This window comes from Oncorhynchus gorbuscha, linkage group LG11, assembly GCF_021184085.1.
Source record: "Oncorhynchus gorbuscha isolate QuinsamMale2020 ecotype Even-year linkage group LG11, OgorEven_v1.0, whole genome shotgun sequence".
Lineage (NCBI taxonomy): Eukaryota > Metazoa > Chordata > Actinopteri > Salmoniformes > Salmonidae > Oncorhynchus > Oncorhynchus gorbuscha.
Genome location: NC_060183.1, coordinates 75,301,163 through 75,322,961, shown reverse-complemented (window position 1 = coordinate 75,322,961; position 21,799 = coordinate 75,301,163). Strand labels below are relative to the sequence as shown.

Below are 21,799 nucleotides of genomic sequence, written 5' to 3'. Positions count from 1 at the left end.
TATGGTGCCTACACTAAAAGTGTCACAATGGACTACAAATTAAATATTTAATAATATGGATATCTAATTAAACGCAAAGTAAATCCATTAAAAAAATCCATATTAGGCCATATATATATTTAAGAAACCTCTGTATTTTATATATACAGAGGTTATATATATACATATATGTTGCATAAAACACAGAGGTTTCTCATACTGACCACGTGTGGTTATTTTGGCGCAACATTGGATACATTGTGGGAGGCAACCGTCCGCCTAGGGAGTACACGATGCGCAGCATGAAAACGCATTCCATCTATTTTGAATTTTGTCTCGAATGCTAAAGTTGAAAGGACATATTGCGTTGCATGTTACCATTGGTTGGTTGAGGTCACGTTAGTTTTACATATTCATGAGCGGCCATATTCGTCAAGCCTGCTTTCTTTTGGTTGAGACAAAGTAAGATACTTGCATGAGCTTTGCGGCTTTCTTATATTTCTAACCCCATTCCACCGCCTGCCTGCTTTATTTTGCCTTACGTGAGCTACTTTTGGTTTACTTCCTTCTGTTGTAAATTGATGTATTTTGTAACCTTTTTTGTTGTTGCTTAGGTTAGCGGATAAGCGACCTGTATTTCATGTCCTACAGCTTTGCCAAATTTAGTCTGCCGTGGTCAATTTTCCCAACGTTTAAAATATATATTTTGTCGTTTTTAAACCGTATTTAATTGAATGTATATTTCTCTATTTGATTCAGCATTTTTGCTTCATAATGGCAACCGCAACTTCAACTCCGGCCGGCCAAAGAATAAGCACCCGCTCGACCGCCGGTAGCACTCCATTGAGCCCCACGAGGATATCCAGGTTGCAGGAGAAAGAAGACCTCTGCAATTTGAACGACCGTCTAGCCATTTATATCGACAAAGTCCGGAGTCTAGAGTCCGAGAACAGCGTTCTTCACCTGCAGATTTCTGAGAAGGAAGATGTAAGAACCCGGGAGCTTACTGGTTTGAAATCACTGTATGAAACCGAGCTCGCTGACGCTAGAAGATCTCTCGATGACACCGCCAAAGAACGCGCGAGGTTGCAGATTGAATTGGGAAAGATCAAATCCGACCATGAGCAGTTATTGCAGAAGTAAGTAACTTATTTTATTTACGAGAACATTTGTTGAAATTAGGCCTATGTGAAAATTCGCCGATTTGTCGCCGAAGTGTTGCACATTTGAACACTTAAAACAGTGAATTGCAACATTGGAGCCAAGTGGTTGCAACATCAGACCGATAACCTAGGTAAAGTTGTTTCAAATGTATCCAATATCTTTACTGTTCACGAATGGTCTACCCAAGAGAATGTGAACAAGTAGCCTACGTTGAAAACACACAGTTGGTTTGTTCCCTTTTATAACTAGTTTTAGTAGAACACTAATGTATACAAACAGTAACTTTTATTCGTTTTTGTTTTTCTATCGAGTCAGTTTTGTTTTCCGTATAAATTCAAGCATGGGTGTTACTCTGTCTTTTCCAAGTGCCACACCTTTTTGATAGGAATTAAGGTAGGCGCCCCTCCCCCATCCTAACGGTTGAATGGATCTCATAGCGTCATTGTCTCAATCTTGAAATCTGAGCCATTCCAAGCGACCACTGCCCAGTCAAAATACAACTGGAGTGTATACAAACTCATTGTTTGTCATTTGGTTTCTATCGAAAAGTAACACGATACAATATAAACTCTTATGACAGAATTTCTATAGTATCCTACTAAAGTGGACTGTAACTCCAAAATCATGACTTTTCAAATCAAATTTTGTCACATGTGCTGACTACAACAGGTGTAGACCTTACAAGGAAATGCTTAAGTACAAGCCCTTATCTCACTTGGCATTTGAGCCCTTGGTGCTGTAAATGCTTTTGGGCTTGGTCACTTCACTTTCTACTTTTCTCTCTACTAACTTCCTGCCTATAAAGTTGTAAGCTGTAAAAAATGCAGGGAATTTTGTGGTTCTCCCGAGGTATAGATGGCCCAGAGCTATTTGAGTCTGGGAGAGGATTCAGAAGTAGTCATTCCCACAACAATTATTCATAGTCATCGAAGGAAGAGATGAGCCAATGATTATGATGAATGTTGTAGGAATTTACAACATGTGAACTGTACACTATCCTTATCCCCACCCTCTGGCTGCATGTAGATGCTGTAAGTCAATGGTACGAGAGGCAGGTAGAAGTCACTTGACAAGTCTGAATGACTGTTTATGCTTGATTGCCACGGACTTGTTTTGGTGTTTAGGGCTAACAAAGTAGCATGTACATGTGACTTTAAAATCAGTACAACAAATTTCTACCGGCTGGTTACAGTTAGTATATTAGAGGCTTTGACTCGTTTGGGTAATATCCACACATTTACAGTCCTTGAGTTTGTCTAAGAATAAAAACAACCAGTACATTAATATCAATTGAAAGTATAGGGAAATGCTGATTTCGCCCATCTCAGAGTTCACAGTAGACCCTTTCTGTGTTTGCAAACATTGTCGCATGAGGGAGGCAGATCAAGGAGTTCTTAAAACACCAGCAAAATTAGCCTCTCTTTACATGTTGTTTACGAGTGCATTTCACGCTACTTTTGGATTTTAATGCTGTACGGTTTAATGTTTTGTCATCGCAAATTATTATACTTTAAAAAACACTTCAACCAGTAAAATAGCTCTGTCTAACTTTTGCTACAGACTATATATTTATGTGTTAGCATTCGAGCTAACAAATGCTGCATCCAAAATAGTTACTTTGCAAAGATCACAACCAAATATAATCTTAGTGACTGAAGCAAGAATCAAAACATCGTAAGTGTATGAGAATCGCAAAAAGTTATTTTTAGAAGTAATAAAAATGTAAATCTAGGCTATGTTGAATGGGAACAGATGGCGACGGTTATTTTACTGCTATCGAGAGTTTGCGCGCATATCTGCGTGATGTCTGTGTGTCAACTGGAAAGGGGTCTATAATCCGCAAACCAATTCCTGACATGTCTTGCCTCTTATTTCCTCTACTAATGCCTTATCCAATTATTTGCTAATTTGCATACTCTATTGCCATATAAAAATGCCTTTTTTTTGGGCAGAACTAGACTGGGGTCAGTTTGGAAGACTGACCAGATGGGCAATTTGAATATTCAGAAGTAATTAAGCTTTGTGTACTATTCCTGATCATGTGATTATACAGTCACGTGGCAGGTTTTGTTAGCCTATAAGAGGTAATTTGAACAGCAATAAACTTCACACACAATACTATTCCATATAGATTTGTATTGGGGAGTGTTAACACACATTACTTCCTGATCAGCAGTCTACTGTTGACAACATGCATTTACAGTACACATTGTAATGCGATGTCCGCTCTGTGAGACGCCTAAGACTGCACTACAGGGAGACAGGACGGACAGCTGATCGTCCTCGCAGTGGCAGACCACGTGTAACAACACAGGATCGGTACGTCCAAAGATCACACCTGCAGGACAGTGTCACAGCATCATTGGACTGAGCTTGTCATTGCAGGAAATCTCAACACTGCGTTACAGGGAAGACCTTTTCCTCCCTCATGTGGTACCCTTCCTGCAGGCTCATCCTGATGTGACCCTCTATCATGACAATGCCACCAGCCATACTGCTCGTTCTGTGCATGATTTCCTGCAAGTTGGGAATGTCAGAGTTCTGCCATGGCCAGTGAAGAGCCCGGATCTCAATCCCATTGAGCACGCCTGGGAACTGTTGGAACGGAGGGTGAGGGCTAGGGCCATCCATTCCCCCCAGAATTGTCTGGGATCTGCAGGTGCGTTGGTGGAAGATTGGGGTATCATCTCACAGCAAGAACGGGCAAATTTGGTAAAGTCCATGAGGAGGAGATGCACTGCAGCACTTAATGCAGCTGGTGGCCACACCAGATACTGACTTACTTTTTTGATTTTGAACCCCCCTTTGTTCGGCACCTATTATTCCCTTTCTGTTTGTCACATGTCTGTGGAACTTGTTCAGTTTGTATTGGAGGTCAACCGGTTCATCGGAATGGCCGATTTAATTAGGGCTGATTTTCAAGATTTCATAACAATCGGAAATCAGTTTTTTTGAGCACCGATTTGGCCCATTTGATTTATTTTTAATATATATTTAACACCTTTATTTAACTAGGCAAGTAAGTTAACACATTTTTATTTTTAATGACAGCCTAGGAACGGTGGGTTAACTGCGTCGTTCAGGGGCAGAACGACAGATTTTCACCTTGTCAGCTTGGGGGACCCAATCTTGCAGCCTTACAGTTAACTAGTCCAACGCTATAACGACTTGCCTCTCTCTTGTTGCACTCCACAAGGAGACTGTTACGCGAATGCAGTAAGTCAAGGTAAGTTGCTAGCTAGCATTAAACTTATCTTATAAAAAAACAATCAATCATAATCACTAGTTAACTAATTAACTACACATGGTTGATGATATTACTACATATTATCTAGTGTCCTGCGTTGCATATAATCTTACTGAGCATACAAGTATCTAAGTATCTGACTGGGCGGTGGTAGGCAGAAGCAGGCGCGTAAACATTCATTCAAACAGCACTTTCGTGCGTTTTGCCAGCAGGTCTTCGTTGTGTGTCAAGCATCACGCTGTTTATGACTTCAAGCCTATCAACTCCCGAGAGGAGGCTGGTGTAACCGATGTGAAATGGCTAGCTAGTTAGCGCGCGCTAATAGCGTTTCAAACGTCACTCGCTCTGAGCCTTGAAGTGGTTGTTTCCCTTGCTCTGCATGGGTAAACGCTGCTTCGAAGGTGGCTGTGGTTTTTCTTGTTCGAGCCCAGGTAGGGTCGAGGAGAGGGGCGGAAGTTATACTGTTACACTGGCAATACTAAAGTGCCTATAAGAACATCCAATAGTCAAAGGTTAATGAAATACAAATGGTATAGAGAGAAATAGTCCTATAATTCCTATAATAAGTACAACCTAAAACTTCTTACCTCGGAATATTGAAGACTCATGTTAAAAGGAACCACCAGCTTTCATATGTTCTCATGTTCTTAACAAGGAACTGAAACGTTAGCTTTCTTACATGGCACTTTTACTTTCTTCTCCAACACTTTGTTTTTCATTATTTAAACCAAATTGAGAATGTTTCATTGTTTATTTGAGGCTAAATTTATTTTATTGATGTATTATATTAAGTTAAAATAAGTGTTCATTCAGTATTGTTGTAATCGTCATTATTACAAATAAATGTAACAAAAACAAAATTGGTCATATTAATCGGTCTTTTTGGGTCCCCCAATAATCGGTATCGGTGTTGAGAAATCGTAATCGGTCGACCTCTAGCTAAAGCTGTGCTCTGTAAAAATGATGGCGGCCATATGTTGTCATTTTGTAATCTAGACTAACGTTACAACATTACTCCTTCCACTATGAAGATTTTAATGCGTTGTCGCTGAAGATGAAGTAGCAGGCAGTTGCACTGAAGTGTGTGCAAACACATGGTTTACTGGTTCCTCAGAACATCTGCCTCGTGGCTTTGCACAGCTATGCATATTTGCCCTCAAGACTTTGGGACGTAGCGATTTAAGAAATGCATTTCTACTCGTGATTTGCAAAGGGAACATTCCACAACTCCTCCCTTCACACACAACTTGGAAATGTATCACATTTTTCTACAGCCTATGATAATAATTTTGTTTCTCCCTCTTGGCAAAGTATGGCGACAAACACGTGACATCTTTTAATTGAACTAGGAAGTGTTGTTGGAAGCCATTTTGATTGACTGAAGCATCAAGCAGACTCTACACCTGTTGGAAGATTACATTGAACAACAGATGCCCATTTGCCAGTAATCCTGCTGCAGCATGTGCCATTGACTCCAGTCTCCAACGGTCTCTTTCCAGCCCAGTACTCTCTAGATAACCTGAGTGTGGACTTGACCTACCCCTCTCATTTTATGTTAAGTTGACAAACTTCTATCAAATAGTCCACATCTTGGGGAAATCAAGCTAGACTAGTTGAAAGTTAACCTTGCTCGAAATAGTGTTTTACTAAACTTTTGGACTACCCTTAAAAAAAGATTGCACTATGCAGAAAGTACTGTCTAAAATATATATTTTTTTACTGCATTAATTTTGCAGTATAACTGCAGTTCAACTATAGCACACTGCAGTTATTCTGTCATTACTGTGTCCAAAATACCACAGTTAACTGCTGTGCAGTTTCAAAACGGCAATATTTTTTGGGGTACTGTACTCATGTCGTAGTATGGAATGTTAATGGAGACATTTCTGCTCAGCCCAATCAATGCATGCATGAAAGTCCTCTGATACTAGTCATATTCGACCAGTTCTGAAACGGGGCCTGTCGGATGTTTTGCTACTACAATGAATTCTTCTCTCCAGTACTCTGGGTAGTTTCAGTGCATGGCATGTGTGGGTTGGAGGTTGTGTGCTGTGGTGGCAGGACATATTGGATATAAAATGGCTTTTCAACCCTCGGCAAAGAGTGACATGGCAGCTGCAAGATGTCTGTGTTCGGTCTCCCTCATTGAACCAGTTGTTCAGCCCATTTCCTACAGAAAGTAGCCTTTTGTCCGGCTCTGCCAACCAAGCTAGCAGCTACTTTGCTTACATTTAAAACAGTAGTGCTTGGCCACCTTGTGTACTTTTCAATGTGTTGCATTTGTTGGGTTATGCATTTGTTGGTGGAATACTGAACAAAAATATCAATACAACATGTAAAGTGTTGGTTTCATACGCTGAAATAAGAGCCCAGAAATGTTCCGAAAGCAGAAAAAGCTTATTTCTCTCATTGTGTGTGCAAATTTGTTTAAATCCCTGTTTGTGAGCATTTATCCCTTTGCCAAGATAATCCATCCACCTGGCAGGTGTGGCATATTAACACTGATTTAAACTGCATGATCATTACACAGGTGCACCTTGTGCTGAGGACTATAAAGCCCTGTTTCCACTGGCACTTAAAATTCAGACCAAATTCGAGCTGGGTTGAGGGAACCTGGGCCAGTGCAGCCCAGTTTCACGACTAGTGCCAACTCTATTTAGAATTAGGTCTGGTGACACCATTACTATGCAACCACCAAGCTGATTACTGCTGGATGCTGACACAACGTTTATACAGCTCGTCTGAGCTTGTTGCCGTTGGCTACCACATGGACAAGCCATACTGCAGTAGTCAGACATGACACAAATTACCACCATAGTTGGATCCTTCCTTAATTTTTGCACTACACAAACTTATGAGAAGTCAACCCTCAAATGCAATTTATGTTAGCTAACATATCAGTTTAAATATGATAGCTAACGTGAGCTAACAGGAATTTTAATGGCCAGGTCATTGAAAGCTAGCTGTCATCTGGTTTCCTTGGTTAGCTCGCTAGCTAATGCCATGGCAAACAAGGTAGAAATGAAGCTATGTTTAGCTAATGATGACGTCAGAGCGTCCAACCTGCTTCATAACTGCAGACCACGTGTAACCACACCTGCCCAGGACCTCCACATCCGGCTTCTTCACCTGCGGGATCGTCTGAGACCATCCACCTGGACGGCTGACAACTGGATTTGCACAACCAAAGAATTTCTTCAAACTGTCTCAGGGAAGCTCGTTGTCTTGACCTGACTGCAGTTCAGCGTTGTAACTGACTTCAGTGGGAAAATGCTGACCTTTGATGGCCACTGGCATGCTGGAGAATCATGCACGTTGTGGATGAATCACAGTTTCAACTGTACAGGGCAGTTGGCATTGTGTGGTCGAGCGGTTTGCTCATGTCAACGTTGTGAACAGAGTGCCCTATGGTGGCGGTGGGGTTATGGTATGGACAGGCAGAAACTGTGGACCACAAACACAATTGCGTTTTATCGATAGCAATTTGAATGCACAGGGATACCGTGATGAGATCCTGAGGCCCATTGTCGTGCTATTCATTCACCGCCATCTCATGTTTCAGCGTAATGCTCTGCCCCGTGTTGCAAGGATCTGTACACAATTCTTGGAAGCTGAAAATGACCCAGTTCATTCATGGCCTGTATATTCACCAGACATGCCACCCCTTGGGATGCTCTGTATCAATGTGTACGACAGCGTGTTCCAGGTCCCGCCAATATACAGAATTCGCACAACCATTGAATAGGAGTGGGACAACATTACACAGGCTGCAATCAACAGCCTGATTAACTCTATGCAAAGATGTCGAGCTGCATGAGGCAAATGGTCACACCAGATACTGACTGGTTTTCTGATCAACGCACCTACTTTAAAAAAAATCTGTGATCAACAGATGCATATCCATAGATTAGGGCAGAATGGAATTATTTCAAGGGACTGGTTTCCTTATTCAAATTCAATAAATTGTATTTATAAAGCCCTTGTTACATCAGCCGATGTCAAAGTGCTATACAGAAAACCAGCCTAAAACCCCAAACGGCAATCAATGCAGATTTGGAAGCATGGTGGCTAGGAACTAACTTTTTCTTGTGTATTTTATTTTTGTAAAGCAAGATAGAAAATCACGCCCTAGTGCAGGTACTGGGAAAAACAATGAAGCAAGCACTCATTAACTATAGAATAAAGTAAGCCTGTCACTACGTAGTAACATGATATTGTTGGTCTTTGTCTGCAAGAAGCAGCTTTGTTCTTCTGTAATGCATTTCGTCTACCTAGAGAATTCTTCTGTAACATGAAAGCCTGTGTCGGATAAGACATTTTCCCCCCTGCATTCAGCTGTGTGTGAAATACCAGACATTCCCCCTGTATTCCACACAGTGTGCTCTACCTACGCATACCTCATGCCCCAAAGTCGAGTGTGAGACAGGAAATGCCAGCGCTCGGCAGGAATGCTTCCCTCCCACTGACGTATACACACCACGCCTCCCTTTAAAAAAAAAAATCTTAATTTCAAACACACCTGGCATCTGCAAAGCTTTATACCTACATCATGTGATGTTTGTAAAATCCTCAGTGGCTACTGGTGAAATAACTCCACCCCTTTTCCCCATGAACTCTGTTTCTGAAGCACCATTACACGTATTTACTGCATGTTTGAATCATCCTATGATCCTAGTCGGTACTAGGGTTAAATATTTTCCTGTTATTTTACAAATCTTCCGTCCTGAGAGTAACTCACTTTTCTCCCGCTTTTTATTTGGCCTTTATTTAACTAGGCAAGTCAGTTAATTTGTTCTTATTTTTTACAAACCCAGACGACGCTAGGCCAATTGTGTGCCGCCCTATGGGACTCCCAATCATGGCCAGTTGTGATACAACCTGGATTCGAACCAGGGTGTCTGTAGTGACGGCTCTAGCACTGCGACGCAGTGCCTTAGACCACTGTGCCACTCGGGAGCCCCAACTCGGGTAACCCGGTATTTCCTGCCAAAAACCGGCACTGTCGTTCAAAAGCATTATTAAAGTACACTACATAAAGTATGTGGACAAACCTTCAAATGTGTGTTGGCTATTTCAGCCACACTTGTTGCTGTCAGGTGTATAAAATCAATCTCCATTGACATTGGCAGTAGAATGGCCCGTACTGAAGTGCTCAGTGACTTTCAACGTGTCACTGTCATAGGATGTCACCTTTCCAACAAGTCAGTCAAACCCTGAGCTTTGATTCACCGTGCAGAGGCCGTGGAGAAGCCAAATTTAGACATCACGTATCATTTAACAGTTCCATTTCACGCTGTTCATAGAAATGGGAGTGGCTTTGGGCAGTAAATCTCGGTAACCGGGTTCCCGCCATTCAACCCCAGTCAGTACACAGCGTGAACTCCGCAGTATTGTATATGGAGGGCACCGCCCAGAGGACTGCTATGTTGGTCTCATCTGGAGCCTTCATACTTAGCGGTCTAGATATGAGCCTCAACAAATAGCCAATAGAATAACCTCATCCTGTTTCCCTTTCTGCTACTCAGAGCAGTCAGTTGTGTGCACAGGAACTCCAGATTGAATGTGGAGTTTGATATTAATCTCAAACCAAATATGGCCTGTTGCACTTGAATTATGGCATGAGAAATAGCAGATTTTCTTTCAGTGAAATCACAGGATACGTTATGAGATGCTGTTTACGTTTGACTGTTTATGTAGCCTGGGTAAATACGACTAAAATCTACGCTCATTATTACCGTTGTCGGCTTTAACCAGGCTAGTTTAAACGGTTAGTTCACCCAAATGTCCAATTTACTGTGACTTTATGGTTTGCCAGTAAGCTATCCTTAGATCCAATGGACTTTTGCAACCCTACTGTTTATGCTATTTCAAGACAACAGGCCTCTTGTCTTGGTATTTGAATACCAAGAGAAATGGTGATCTGATGACATCACAACACTCGCCATCTTAACTAACCACCCCTGCAAGGCTATGGTATGCAACGTTGCTGATATGTTTCACGTGTTACTCAAAGGCACCTTTATGACTATATGACAATGGACTTCAGTCATTGAAATCCCCTCTTGGTGTTTTAAAACACACACACTACCTTCATGGCTGGGCCGTACTCAATGCTGCTGTGCCTCCACTTTTGCCTGCAGCTTTGCCAAGAAGGAGTCTGATGCGGCTGGCGCCCTGGCCCGGCTCAGGGACATGGAGACCCAGCTGAACTCGAAGGAAGCGATGTTGGCCACCACACTGTCAGAGAAGAGGGCCCTGGAAGCCAGTCTGGCTGACCTGCAGGGAACTGTCCAGGAGGTAAACGACCCAACGATGATGATAACGATACTTTTAATTTGTAACAGGCTTTCCTCAAAGTCATGGCAGTATGGATCAATCAGACAGATAAGTTACTGTTTACGTTGTCTAACCTTTTTCCTATCGTCAAGATTGTGATTTGTCATGGCAGCTGTTGGTCAGCCTATTGATGACTAGCTGCACTGAAATTGCCATGCTTAAATGTAATCATCTTTATACAATTTGTTTTCAAAATGATGACATTGAATAGTTCAATTGTTGCTTGAGTGAAACTTACTGTTGATGAAGCCAACTATCGTGTGTGTTTATTTATATATTTATTTTGTGTGTATATATAAACAGCACTTGTTGTAATAAATTCACCTGGAAGATGAGTTGAAACAGATCTCACAGCTGCTGAGCACATTTAGATAGATAAGGTCTCCATCCAAATGTCTGAGATTTTGCATCACTAACCAGAAGGGGGCAATCTATCTTAATTACATTGTTAAGAGGCTATAGGAGGATGGGATCAGTGTAATGGCTGGAATGGAATTATGGAATGGAGTCAAACACATCGAACATATAGAAACCAAGTTTTATTCCAGCCATGAGCCCATCCTTTTATAGCTCTTGCGCACACACGTACCCAGTCTTGTTCTTTCCTAAACCTTACCAGTATATCGGATTTTAACTTTGCTGAATTGGAGATCTTCTTTGCCATTTACGATCTGCAACATTTTGACAATTTAACTCCACTGTCTTTTCATAGTCCACAACCACTTCAAAACATCCAGTAGATTAGAACTCATTCACGTATTAACCCTCTTGTTCTTCTACAGTTGGATTCTGGCCTGATCTTTGCCAAGAAGCAGCTGGGAGAGGAGACTCTGCTTCGCATCGACCTGGAGAACCGTTACCAGAGCCTGTCTGAGGAGCTGGAGTTCCGCAAGAACATGTTCGAGGAGGTCAGATAATTGTCCAACACCTCCATTAGTTATAGCTGTAGACATGTTCACATTCATTCATTTAGTTATAGCACAGCTCTCTTTTAGTGGGAATGTTTGGTGCAGCAAAGGCAAATCTCACAGTATACACAACAGCAGGTTGATGACGTGGACAGTTTTCAGTATAAAGACTGCTTAACCAGGGTAACTAAGGGGAAAGGGGACCTACACTACCGTTCAAAAGTTTGGTGTCACATAGATTTTTTATTTTTTATTGTCCATTTTTAAAATAACATGAAATTAATCAAAAACAGTATAGACAATGTTGTAAATTACTATTATAGCTGGAAACGGACAATTTTTAATGGAATATCCACATCGGCGTACAGAGGCTTATCAGCAACCATCACTCCTGTGTTCCAATGGCACGTTGTGTTAGCTAATCCAAGTTTATAATTTTAAAAGGCTAATTAATCATTAGGAAACCCTTTTGCAATTATGTTAGCACAGCTGAAAACTGTTCTGATTAAAGAATAAATAAAACTGGCCTTTAGACTAGTTTGAGTATCTGGAGCATCAGCATTTGTGGGTTTGATTACAGGCTCAAAATGGTCAGAAACAAAACTTTCTTCTGTAACTCGAGATATGAAGGCTATTTCACGCGAGTAATTGCCAAGAAAGTGAAGATCTGGTACAACGCTGCGTACTACTCCCTTCACAGAACAGCGCAAACCGTTGCTAACCAGAATAGAAAGTGGGAGAAACAGACAAGTCCTCAACTGGCAGCTTCATTAAATAGTACCCACAACACCAGTCTCAGCGTCAACAGTGAAGAGGTGACTCCGGGGTGCTGGCCTTCTAGGCAGAATTGCAAAGAAAAAGCCATACTTGACTGGCCAATCAAAATACAAGATTAAGATGGGCAAAATAACTGATGCTGGATAGAGCACGATTGGAATTGGCCTTTTAAAATCATAAACTTGGATAAGCTAACACAACGTATCATTGGAACACAGGAGTGATGGTACGCCTATGTAGATATTCCATAAAAAATCAGCCGTTTCCAGCTATAATAGTCATTTACAACATTGTCTATGGACAGATGTATCTAAGTTTTAGGTGTTTGGATCACAAAGAACATTTGTGAGATGCAGAAAAGATGCTGGAGGAGTGCTTGACGCAGTCTGGCAAACATGGTGGAGGCAATGTGATGGTATGGGGGTGCTTTGGTGGTGGTAAAGTGGGAGATTTTTACAGGATCAAAGCAATCTTGAAGGAAGGCGATCACTCTATTTTGCAACGCCATACCATACCCTGTGGATGGCACTTAATTGGAGCCAATTTCCTCCTACAACAGGACAATGACCCAAAGCACAGCTCTAAACTATGCAAGAACTATTTAGGGAAGAAGCAGTCAGCTTGTATTCTGTCTATATTGGAGTGGCCAGCACAGTCACTGCATCTCAACCCTATTGAGCTGTTGTGGGAGCAGCTTGACCGTATGGTACGTAAGAATTGCCCATCAAGCAAATCCAATTTGTGGGAGGTGCTTCAGGAAGCATGGGGTGAAATCTCTTCAGATTATCTCAACAAATTGACAACTAGAATGCCAAAGGTCTGCAAGGCTGTAATTGCTGCAAATGGAGGATTCTTTGATGAAAGCAAAGTTTGAAGGACAATTATTTCAATTAAAAATCATTATTTATAACGTTGTCAAAGTCTTGACTTTCCTATTCATTTTGCAACTAATTTCATCTATGTTTTCATGGAAAACAAGTGACCCCCAGACTTTTGAACGGTAGTGTATCTTATGTGAATCAGGTATAGAAGTATAGTATACAGGGCTTGACAACACTTGTCCTAGACAAGTAAAAATATATATAGACTGACAAGAAGAGTATATATTTGAGTTGTCCAAATGTGATTTGGTTTACTTGTCCAATGTCAAACAATTACTCTGATAAGACTTGGCTCTGTGTCCTCTGGACGCAACAGTTGAGTATGCGATGTTGAGTACGGCACAATGTTATGGTAAAACAAGCCACCCCACACGTGGTCAGTCTCAACATGCCTGTAGCGTTATATTGCTAAGCAGACCCTTCAGAGTGCCATATGGTCATACACCTTTCCCTGAATGTGTGTGTACTACCTTGAACCAGAGCCATGTATTTAGAGTTGGGCTAACTTTTAGAATATGGTTCTAATTATAGACATTGTTACAAACAAAATGATTGTGAAAAGGAGATCCTGACCATGGCTGTGTTTGTTGGCGCATTTCTTGGGCGGCTCCTTTATTTTAACTAGGCAAGTCAGTTAAAAACAAATTCTTACTTACAATGACGGCCAAACCCTCCCCTAACCCGAACGACGCTGGGCCAATTGTGTGCCGCCCTATGGAACTCCCGATCATGGCCGGTTGTGATACAGCCCGGGATCGAACCTGGCTCTGTAGTGACGCCTCTAGCACTGATGGTGCCTTAGAGCGCTGCGCCATTCAGGTTCCCTTTGGATTGTTCCTTGTTGCTTCCTCTGAGATGCAGAGGCTGAGATCTAAAAAATGTTGTCTTCTCCTTTTCATGAATGTGCGTTTGTTAGGTACCGTTCAGGCAACGCTAGCTCATTTTAAAGTCTTATGTCTTCGTCTGAGTCTGTTTTTAGTGTATGGGCTCTTCTGTCCCAATTCCCCTACTAAATAGCTAGTACTTCCTTTGAAAAGGGTCCCTCCTTCTGAGGAATGGAGGAACCCACAGCAGGGCAGACACGTCGCTACAATGACCCCTACCCCCCCCCGTCTGTGTTGTAGGAGATCAAGGAGACAAGGAGTAGACACGAGACTCGTCTGGTGGAGGTGGACTCTGGCCGGGCTGTGGAGTACGAGTTCAAGCTGGCCCAGGCCCTGACTGAGATGAGGGGGCAGCACGACGAGCAGGTCAAACTGTACAAGGACGAGATGGAGAACACTTACGTGGCCAAGGTGAGACAAACACAACATCCAAGATCCTTGATGCAGATTGGAGGGCCCATTGTTTGGTCATATACCAAGGCTTTTAGGAGATTCTGTTCCTGACTTGCTGTGGTATTGACCATAAATTTAACCTCATTTCAGTGGGTCTCGCCATGCTAGGGTGACCTATTGGGAACATTACATGTAAATCTGTGTCAAACTTACTAGTTGTTGGATACCAGTAAAGTCACGTCATCAAGCGCAGCGTTACACAGCAAATCTAAAAAGACCCATTTCTGGTGTTGCACTTCCTCTCTGGCTGGTCAGGAAGCCCTCTCTGTGACGTTCACTTCCTCTTTGTGAGGCGTTGCACTATCCATCCTTCCGTATGTGTGAAATTAACATTGTTTGTACCCACACAACCCATTTTAACTCTGCTCTGTCCTCCTGTGTACCCTGGGGGCAGCTGGAGAACGTGCGCCTGTCGTCGGAGATGAACAGCTCGTCGGCCAGCATGGCCCGTGAGGAGCTCCGGGAGTCGTGCCTGCGTGTGGAGAGCCTAGCCTCCCAGCTGGCCAGCATGCAGAAAGAGGTGAGACCTCATTAATGAAAATGTATTGGAAAGGTGTTTTTACACGATTTGAGGTGATGGTTGTACCATTATTACTATCTACTGACAATGGTTACGATGCTATCCAGTTACTTTTTAAAGAAGTTGATGGTTTGGACTACACATTTAGACTTGAGCCTGATACTTAAACTAGCCAGAATGCAAAAAGGGGTGAGAGATGATATGGAGGATACAGGAGTAATGTTACACAGGAATAACAATGTTGAGGTGAAATGAGGTACTACCTGAACACATAATGTGTCTAACTTGTGTGTCCCACTGAACACAACCCTAACCTGTAAAATATCTCTCTAGACCCGTGGATGGCAGGACCGGATCCACGAGCTGGAGTCAGCCCTGGCCCAGGAGAGGGACACCAGCCGCAGGATGCTGGGGGAGAAGGAGCGGGAGATTGCGGAGATCCGGGCCAAAATGCAGATGCAGCTGGACGAGTATGAGCAGCTGCTGGATGTCAAATTGGCCTTGGACATGGAGATCAATGCCTACAGGAAGCTACTGGAGGGAGAGGAGGAGAGGTGAGGGTGAAGAGACTCATACAGAGATCAATGCCTATAGGAAACTACTGGAGGGAGAGGTGAGGGTGAAGAGAGACGCATACAGAGATCAATGCCTACAGGAAACTACTGGAGGGAGAGGAGGAGAGGTGAGGGTGAAGAGAGACGCATACAGAGATCAATGCCTACAGGAAGCTACTGGAGGGAGAGGTGAGGGTGAAGAGAGATGCAACCGAGATCAATGCCTACAGGAAACTACTGGAGGGAGGAGAGTGACTCATGCAACAGTCACACTTATGCACACAAAATTCTGCATGAATGCGGATGTAAAAATTGACTTTAGGGTGAGCACACTTTAGGGTGGTGGGGAAACCAAAACATAATTCAGATACAATCAGTGTCATCTTCTCTTTGGAGTGGAGCGCTTCAATGTTTGGCTCCTCTCTCCTGTTCTGGGTCAGGTCCCAGGCTGATGTCGTGTTGAGTTTAAAAGTTATGTAGGTAGTGTTCCATCCAACTGGCCAGACATGTACACATCGATGTAGATTCTTCATGCAGGAGAAATGTTAACTTCCCGGCTTGTCGTTGAGCTGTTACCGAGAATATAATGGTGTTAATTTGATGAATCTCTCATACCCAATCTCTCTCTCCCTTCACTAGACTGAAGCTGTCCCCCAGCCCGTCGTCCCGTGTCACCGTCTCCCGTGCCCAGTCCAGCTCTCGCAGCGTACGTACCGCCCGGGGAAAGAGAAAGCGTGTGGATGTGGAAGAGCAGGAGGCCAGCAGCTCCGTCTCCATCGCCCACTCCGCCTCCACCACCGGCCCAGTGTGCATTGATGAGCTCGACACTGACGGGAAGTTCATTCGCCTGCACAACACCGCCAATGAGGTGAGGGTGGCAGAAGAGTGGGACGCGCACTGTGCTATCTAATGTTCTCGCGTACATTTGAATGTGTTTGCATTTGTTCTCAAACATTGGTGTGCGCTCAGACACATGTTTGCTTTTGTTTGACAGCAGAACTTCACCGGTAATGTAACTTTTTAACTAGGCGAGTCAAATTGTTATTTAATAATGAAGGCTGTGTTCCAGATTGTCTATAAACCATTTGTGCGTCTGCTTGCAACATCCTATCACTGATATTTGAAACGCTTGTCCAGGTGTGAGATGGTGCATGACTGCTTTGCAGATTGTCTGTAATGCTGTCTGGAACACAGCCATAGTGTTGAGCATGTGTTGTGCAGACATGACAAGGTGCTCAACTGCATCTGAGCCTAGCAACTCCAACTCGTTGCACGGACCCCATTTCTTTCTCCAGCATTTCTGGTGGCCCCTCCTCCCTCCCCAAATCTAATCTCACAACCTTAAAATTAAGAGAACCAGTATACATTTTACATTTTTTTTTCGAATTATATTTTCTGAAACATAATTTACTTCCACTGCAATTCCCCCAACCCTGACTGCAAATACTACAGCTTAAACCACATCCTGTGGTATTATCACTTAAACTATACGCACAGAGTTAATCAAATTCGTGGCCAGGGCTCCCTTGAAAAAGAGATTAATGTCAGTGGTACTGTAAATAAAGGGTACATATAGTTATTATAATGAACTCGTGTTTACTTGTGTCCTCTTCCCCAGAACCAGGCCATGGTGGGCTATGAGCTGACCAGGACCATCGGAGAAGTTTCTGCCACCTACAAGTTTACTCCCAAATATGTCTTGAAGGCAGGCCAGAAAGTCACGGTAAGACTGCATTTTCTGCTAGTTAATACACAGGAAAGTAGATATTAAATATGTTGCTTCACTGTGGCATGACACTGTAGAGCAGAGTTAGATTTATCAATGGTGAGGAGGAACAACAAGCAGATATTTGATAATGGCTGTATGGGCAGATTTCCTGGACATAGATTAAACCTAGCCCTGGACTAAAGAGCACTTTCTATGGAGAATATCCATTTTAGAATTGTAGCCTGTTTAGTTACTTTACATCACATTCCCATAACCTTGAAACCTGTGTTTTCTCTCTGTCCCAGGTGTGGGCGTCCAATGCGGGTGTGGCCTCCAACCCCCCCACAGACTTGGTGTGGAAGAGCCAGGCGTCCTGGGGAACAGGGGAAGATGTCCAGGTGCTGCTGCTCAACCCTCAGGGAGAGGTACAGAACCTTTAATCCACTTTATGTAGCATTTATACAAGTTTTATAAAGGATTTATGGAGGGCTGATTTATTGTTAAGTTGTCTCTTTAACTTCTTGACGCTACCCATTCCGGGATAATTGTAATCAACAACTGCTGAATTTCATAGTGCCACATTCAAATAATATTACTACAAATATTTATATTCATATAATCAATATAGCAAAAAACACAGTTTAGCCTTTTGTTAATCCACCCGTCGTGTCAGATTTAGAAAATATGCTTTACAGCGAAAGCAATCCAAGCGTTTAAGTTTATCGATCGCCCGACAAAACCTTATGTACACCTAGCATCAAGTAGCTTGGTCACGAATCAGAAAAGCAATCAAATTAATCATTTACCTTTGATTTTCGGATGTTTTCACTCACGAGACTCCCAGTTACACAAATGTTCCTTTTGTGTATTCTATCCTAATCTATCAATTATATGCATATTCTAGCATCTGGTCCTGAGAAATAGGCCATTTACTTTGGAAACGTTATTTTTCCAAACATAAAAATAGTGCCCCCTAGCTTCAAGATGTTAAGGTGGGCCCCATATGATATTTCTGTCTTTGGCCCTGTCTATAAACAACCCCTAGTCTACTGTAATCGTTTTTTTTCCAGCAGGTGGTGCCCTGTTCCACCTTTTTACTGCTGCTGTCAGAGCAATATTCTAATCAGCTTTCCTTAGTCCCCTGGATCCAATGTTATGGAGCGTAACGCACCTACCCTCCGTAGGGTGGCGTTCCGTAGGGTGGCGTTCCGTAGGGTGGTGTTCCGTAGGGCGCACTGTAGATTATTTTTTTATTTTTTATTTACGGAATCAAATATTTTTTGCTGTACAAGTTCCTGTAGTCCCTCGTTTCAGTTCATTTTCTTCTGTTCGGTGCCTAATGAACACAACCTTGGTTTCTTCCTGTTTCCAGGAGGTAGCCAGGAGGAGCACCTCGTACAAGACAGCCATGGAGGAAGATGATGATGAGGATGACGAGGGAGTGGAGGTCATTGAGGAAGATCTCTTCCACCAGCAGGTAAATGGACTTTATGGATAACCATAGTTATTTTCAGCAATTAAATATTTCTTTTGGATTAGAATTGAGTAATTATGGACTGAAAGAAAATCACTGCGAGGAGAAAGCCCATGCAACACTGTCTTGCAAAAATCACCATGTTTGATAGTTGTTTTAGACTGACCGAGAATATACTGTGGTATTGGCATCCAACTTTTTTCAACAAAATATTTTTTTGTTGATATTGTGTAGATCGACTGAAATGTGGTTGTTTTGTGGCTTTCCAGGGAGACCCACGTGCCACCAAGAGGGGTTGCTCCATAATGTGATCTTACCAGTACACCCCCACCCCTTCACACCCCCCTCTCTCAACCAGTCTCAGCTGCCAACCGAACTACCACAGAACTATTTTGTATCTTTTTAGTGTATTATAAGAACCGTGTGAATTTCTATTCTGCTCTTTTTAGTTTGGAATTCCTCATATCTCAAGATTGTAAAACTGTTTTTCTTTTCTTCCCTACATTTTTTTATGTGTAATCCTAAAATGAACCATCACTACTTGCATTTTTCTGAACCAAATAATGTTTTCTAGTCCCAGTAGTTTCTTTTGTAGAGTATTACTTTGGACAGCTCTGTGCAGGAGAGGCAGGCAGAATGAATCTGTACCTCGAGGTGCTGTGACTTTGTTTTGTTTTTAAATCTGATTTTCGATAAATATAACATTTTAATGGCCTCTTTTATAGAAGGTAATTTTATTAGTGTTTTTTTTCTCTCGCTCAGATACTAGTTAGACAGCCAGGTTGTTGCATACTTCAGAATGTAGTTAATGTTTATGTGAAACTAGAAAGAATAAAGCTTTCCAATTTGAAAGAAGCACGCAGCTTTTTGAATTGGTCCTCCATTCGTGTACTTATGGATGACAGCTTTTGGTATTGCAGGTATTGGCAAAGTTTGTCTGAATGTTACACACTACACCACAAGGTGTCAGTGTTCCATTAGCTAAGTTTCCATCCAATAGTTGAGATTTTCACATGAATATTCTGAAGTCAGCATAGAAAAAATGTGGCAATTTTCCCAACAGGCGTGTTTCCATCAAACTGACTTGCTGCGGATAAAAGGCTGTGCGTGACGATGTAGTGTTTCCTGTATCGAACAACAAAAAAACCATGCATTTCCATAGCATTCAACTCTAAAGATTGTTTTATTTCCTTGGTAGTAGGCTACATCGCGTGACTGAAGTTTTCTGCGACGTGATGGTTTTTATACAAATATTTGCTCATAAAAGCATTTCAACCGCAATTATCACAATTTCACTGACAAAATATCTCACCTTGCCTAGTTTATTTTGTTGTTGACATTGGGACGTTTTACTGACACATTTGCTGTTTCCTTAAGGCCTGTCGTAACTTTTTTTTTTCATCCGGTCATTCATCTGCATGGAATGGTTGGATGGAAACCTGGTTACTGAGAAGAATTTCCTGTCTGCTATATTCTTCATATATTTGACTCAATATTCTACAGCCAAGACTTGTTTTACAAGACAATGCTGTATACTACCAGTTGACTCTGTGGGAAAATTGTTTTCATTTTATTTAATTATATCACATCAGCTTTGATGCAGAAATGGCTAACTCGAGCCTGCTGTCTTGGTCAGATTTTCTTCCAGGAGCCCCTTTTGAAAAAAAGAAACCACTAATTGCTGGATCCATGTCTGGTACAGGTTTAATGTCCCTATAATAGCTTGGCGTTAGCTTAATGTGTCAAGGGTTAGTATTTTCTGTATTAACAAACTTAGCCAGCAGCCAAGTAATAGTTAAAGATGGCTGTTTTGGCATTATTCCTCAAACCAATGGGTCTGTGATCATGATTGTACTCTAACAAATGTCAATTGAAGATTTATCAATTTTGAATTTAGCATGACTGTGTATACTCATGTTAACTTATGAATCTGAATGCAAAAATGCGTTTTTATGCTGTACTAGACATACCTTTTCAGAAACTCCGATTACCTTGCCAATATTTCTTAAGTCATTTGGGCGTCGGTCATATGCATACATTTAAAATTTTAGACGACCAATTTTTTATTTTATTTGCTCCATCAGATTTGTGGTCATATGCATGCGTTTGACTTTCTGTAACCTTCACATTTAATGAAAAAATAAACTATTGATTTTGTTGTATTTCCATTAGACAGGAATATTGTATAACTTTTAAAAAATCTTTGCCCATATTCGAAGTGTATCGTATAGGATTACATGTTTAATCAGTCATCTTGAGCCTACATCGGCACTCCTCCTTTGAGATGCTTTGTGAATAAAGGGGCCCTGATCTGTTTGATGGTTATTCTGAAGCAATTGGGTCATGGCTAGAAAGATTCTGCTTTTGTCAAATTAAAGTCCTATTTGACATTTCGTAGCAGGTTAGAACATACGCAGCAAGTTAGGATGATTTAATGTAGTGGGTTAGGAGAATTAGGGAAAGGGTTAGCGTTGGCTCAAATGCAAACAAACATTTGTCAAGCTGGATCCCATCTAGCCAAGATCAAGCAACTGGGGTGCATTTAACTAGGATGCAAACGGTAGACATGGAGGGATCAAACAGAACTTTTCCATTCAAACTAGTTTTTGTTCCAAAACATTGTCAGTTGCAAAATGTTTGTCTAGATTCTGCACTGATGAATACACCCCTATCTAGTGTATCTAGCCTTTTTGTTTTTCACAACCATTCTTTTTTTGACTCCATGTGCTCTTTATTTCTCTTTTGAATAGAGAACAGTATCCTATCCTTATGGCTTGGCACTTGAAATTGTATTCAATAATGCTTTATGAAAGTCAAGTAATACTTGCATGTTCAAATCGGAGTATGCGTTAGGGTTACCAATCTGACACTATCTGGAAGGATGGTTGTGAGCTGATTCAGTTAATCACTTTAA

The 21,799-nt window shown here is 41.9% G+C and overlaps 1 protein-coding gene across 2 annotated transcripts; it reads left to right on the top strand.

Moving 5' to 3' along the window:
* The first annotated feature begins 292 nt into the window (after positions 1-292).
* On the top strand, positions 293-21,047 carry lmnb1 (lamin B1). Of its 2 annotated transcripts, none has more exons than XM_046290507.1 (12): positions 293-441; positions 739-1,118; positions 10,531-10,687; positions 11,509-11,634; positions 14,417-14,587; positions 15,024-15,149; positions 15,483-15,703; positions 16,343-16,571; positions 17,322-17,426; positions 17,717-17,836; positions 18,784-18,888; positions 19,155-21,047. In XM_046290507.1, exons 2-12 carry the CDS (start codon positions 754-756, stop codon positions 19,194-19,196), a joined length of 1,767 nt encoding a protein of 588 aa, XP_046146463.1. In that variant the 5' UTR covers positions 293-441; positions 739-753; the 3' UTR covers positions 19,197-21,047. The 2 variants fall into 2 exon arrangements, with proteins under 2 accessions (XP_046146463.1, XP_046146462.1); XM_046290506.1 differs by having other exon boundaries at positions 363-521.
* The last annotated feature ends 752 nt before the right edge of the window (positions 21,048-21,799 follow it).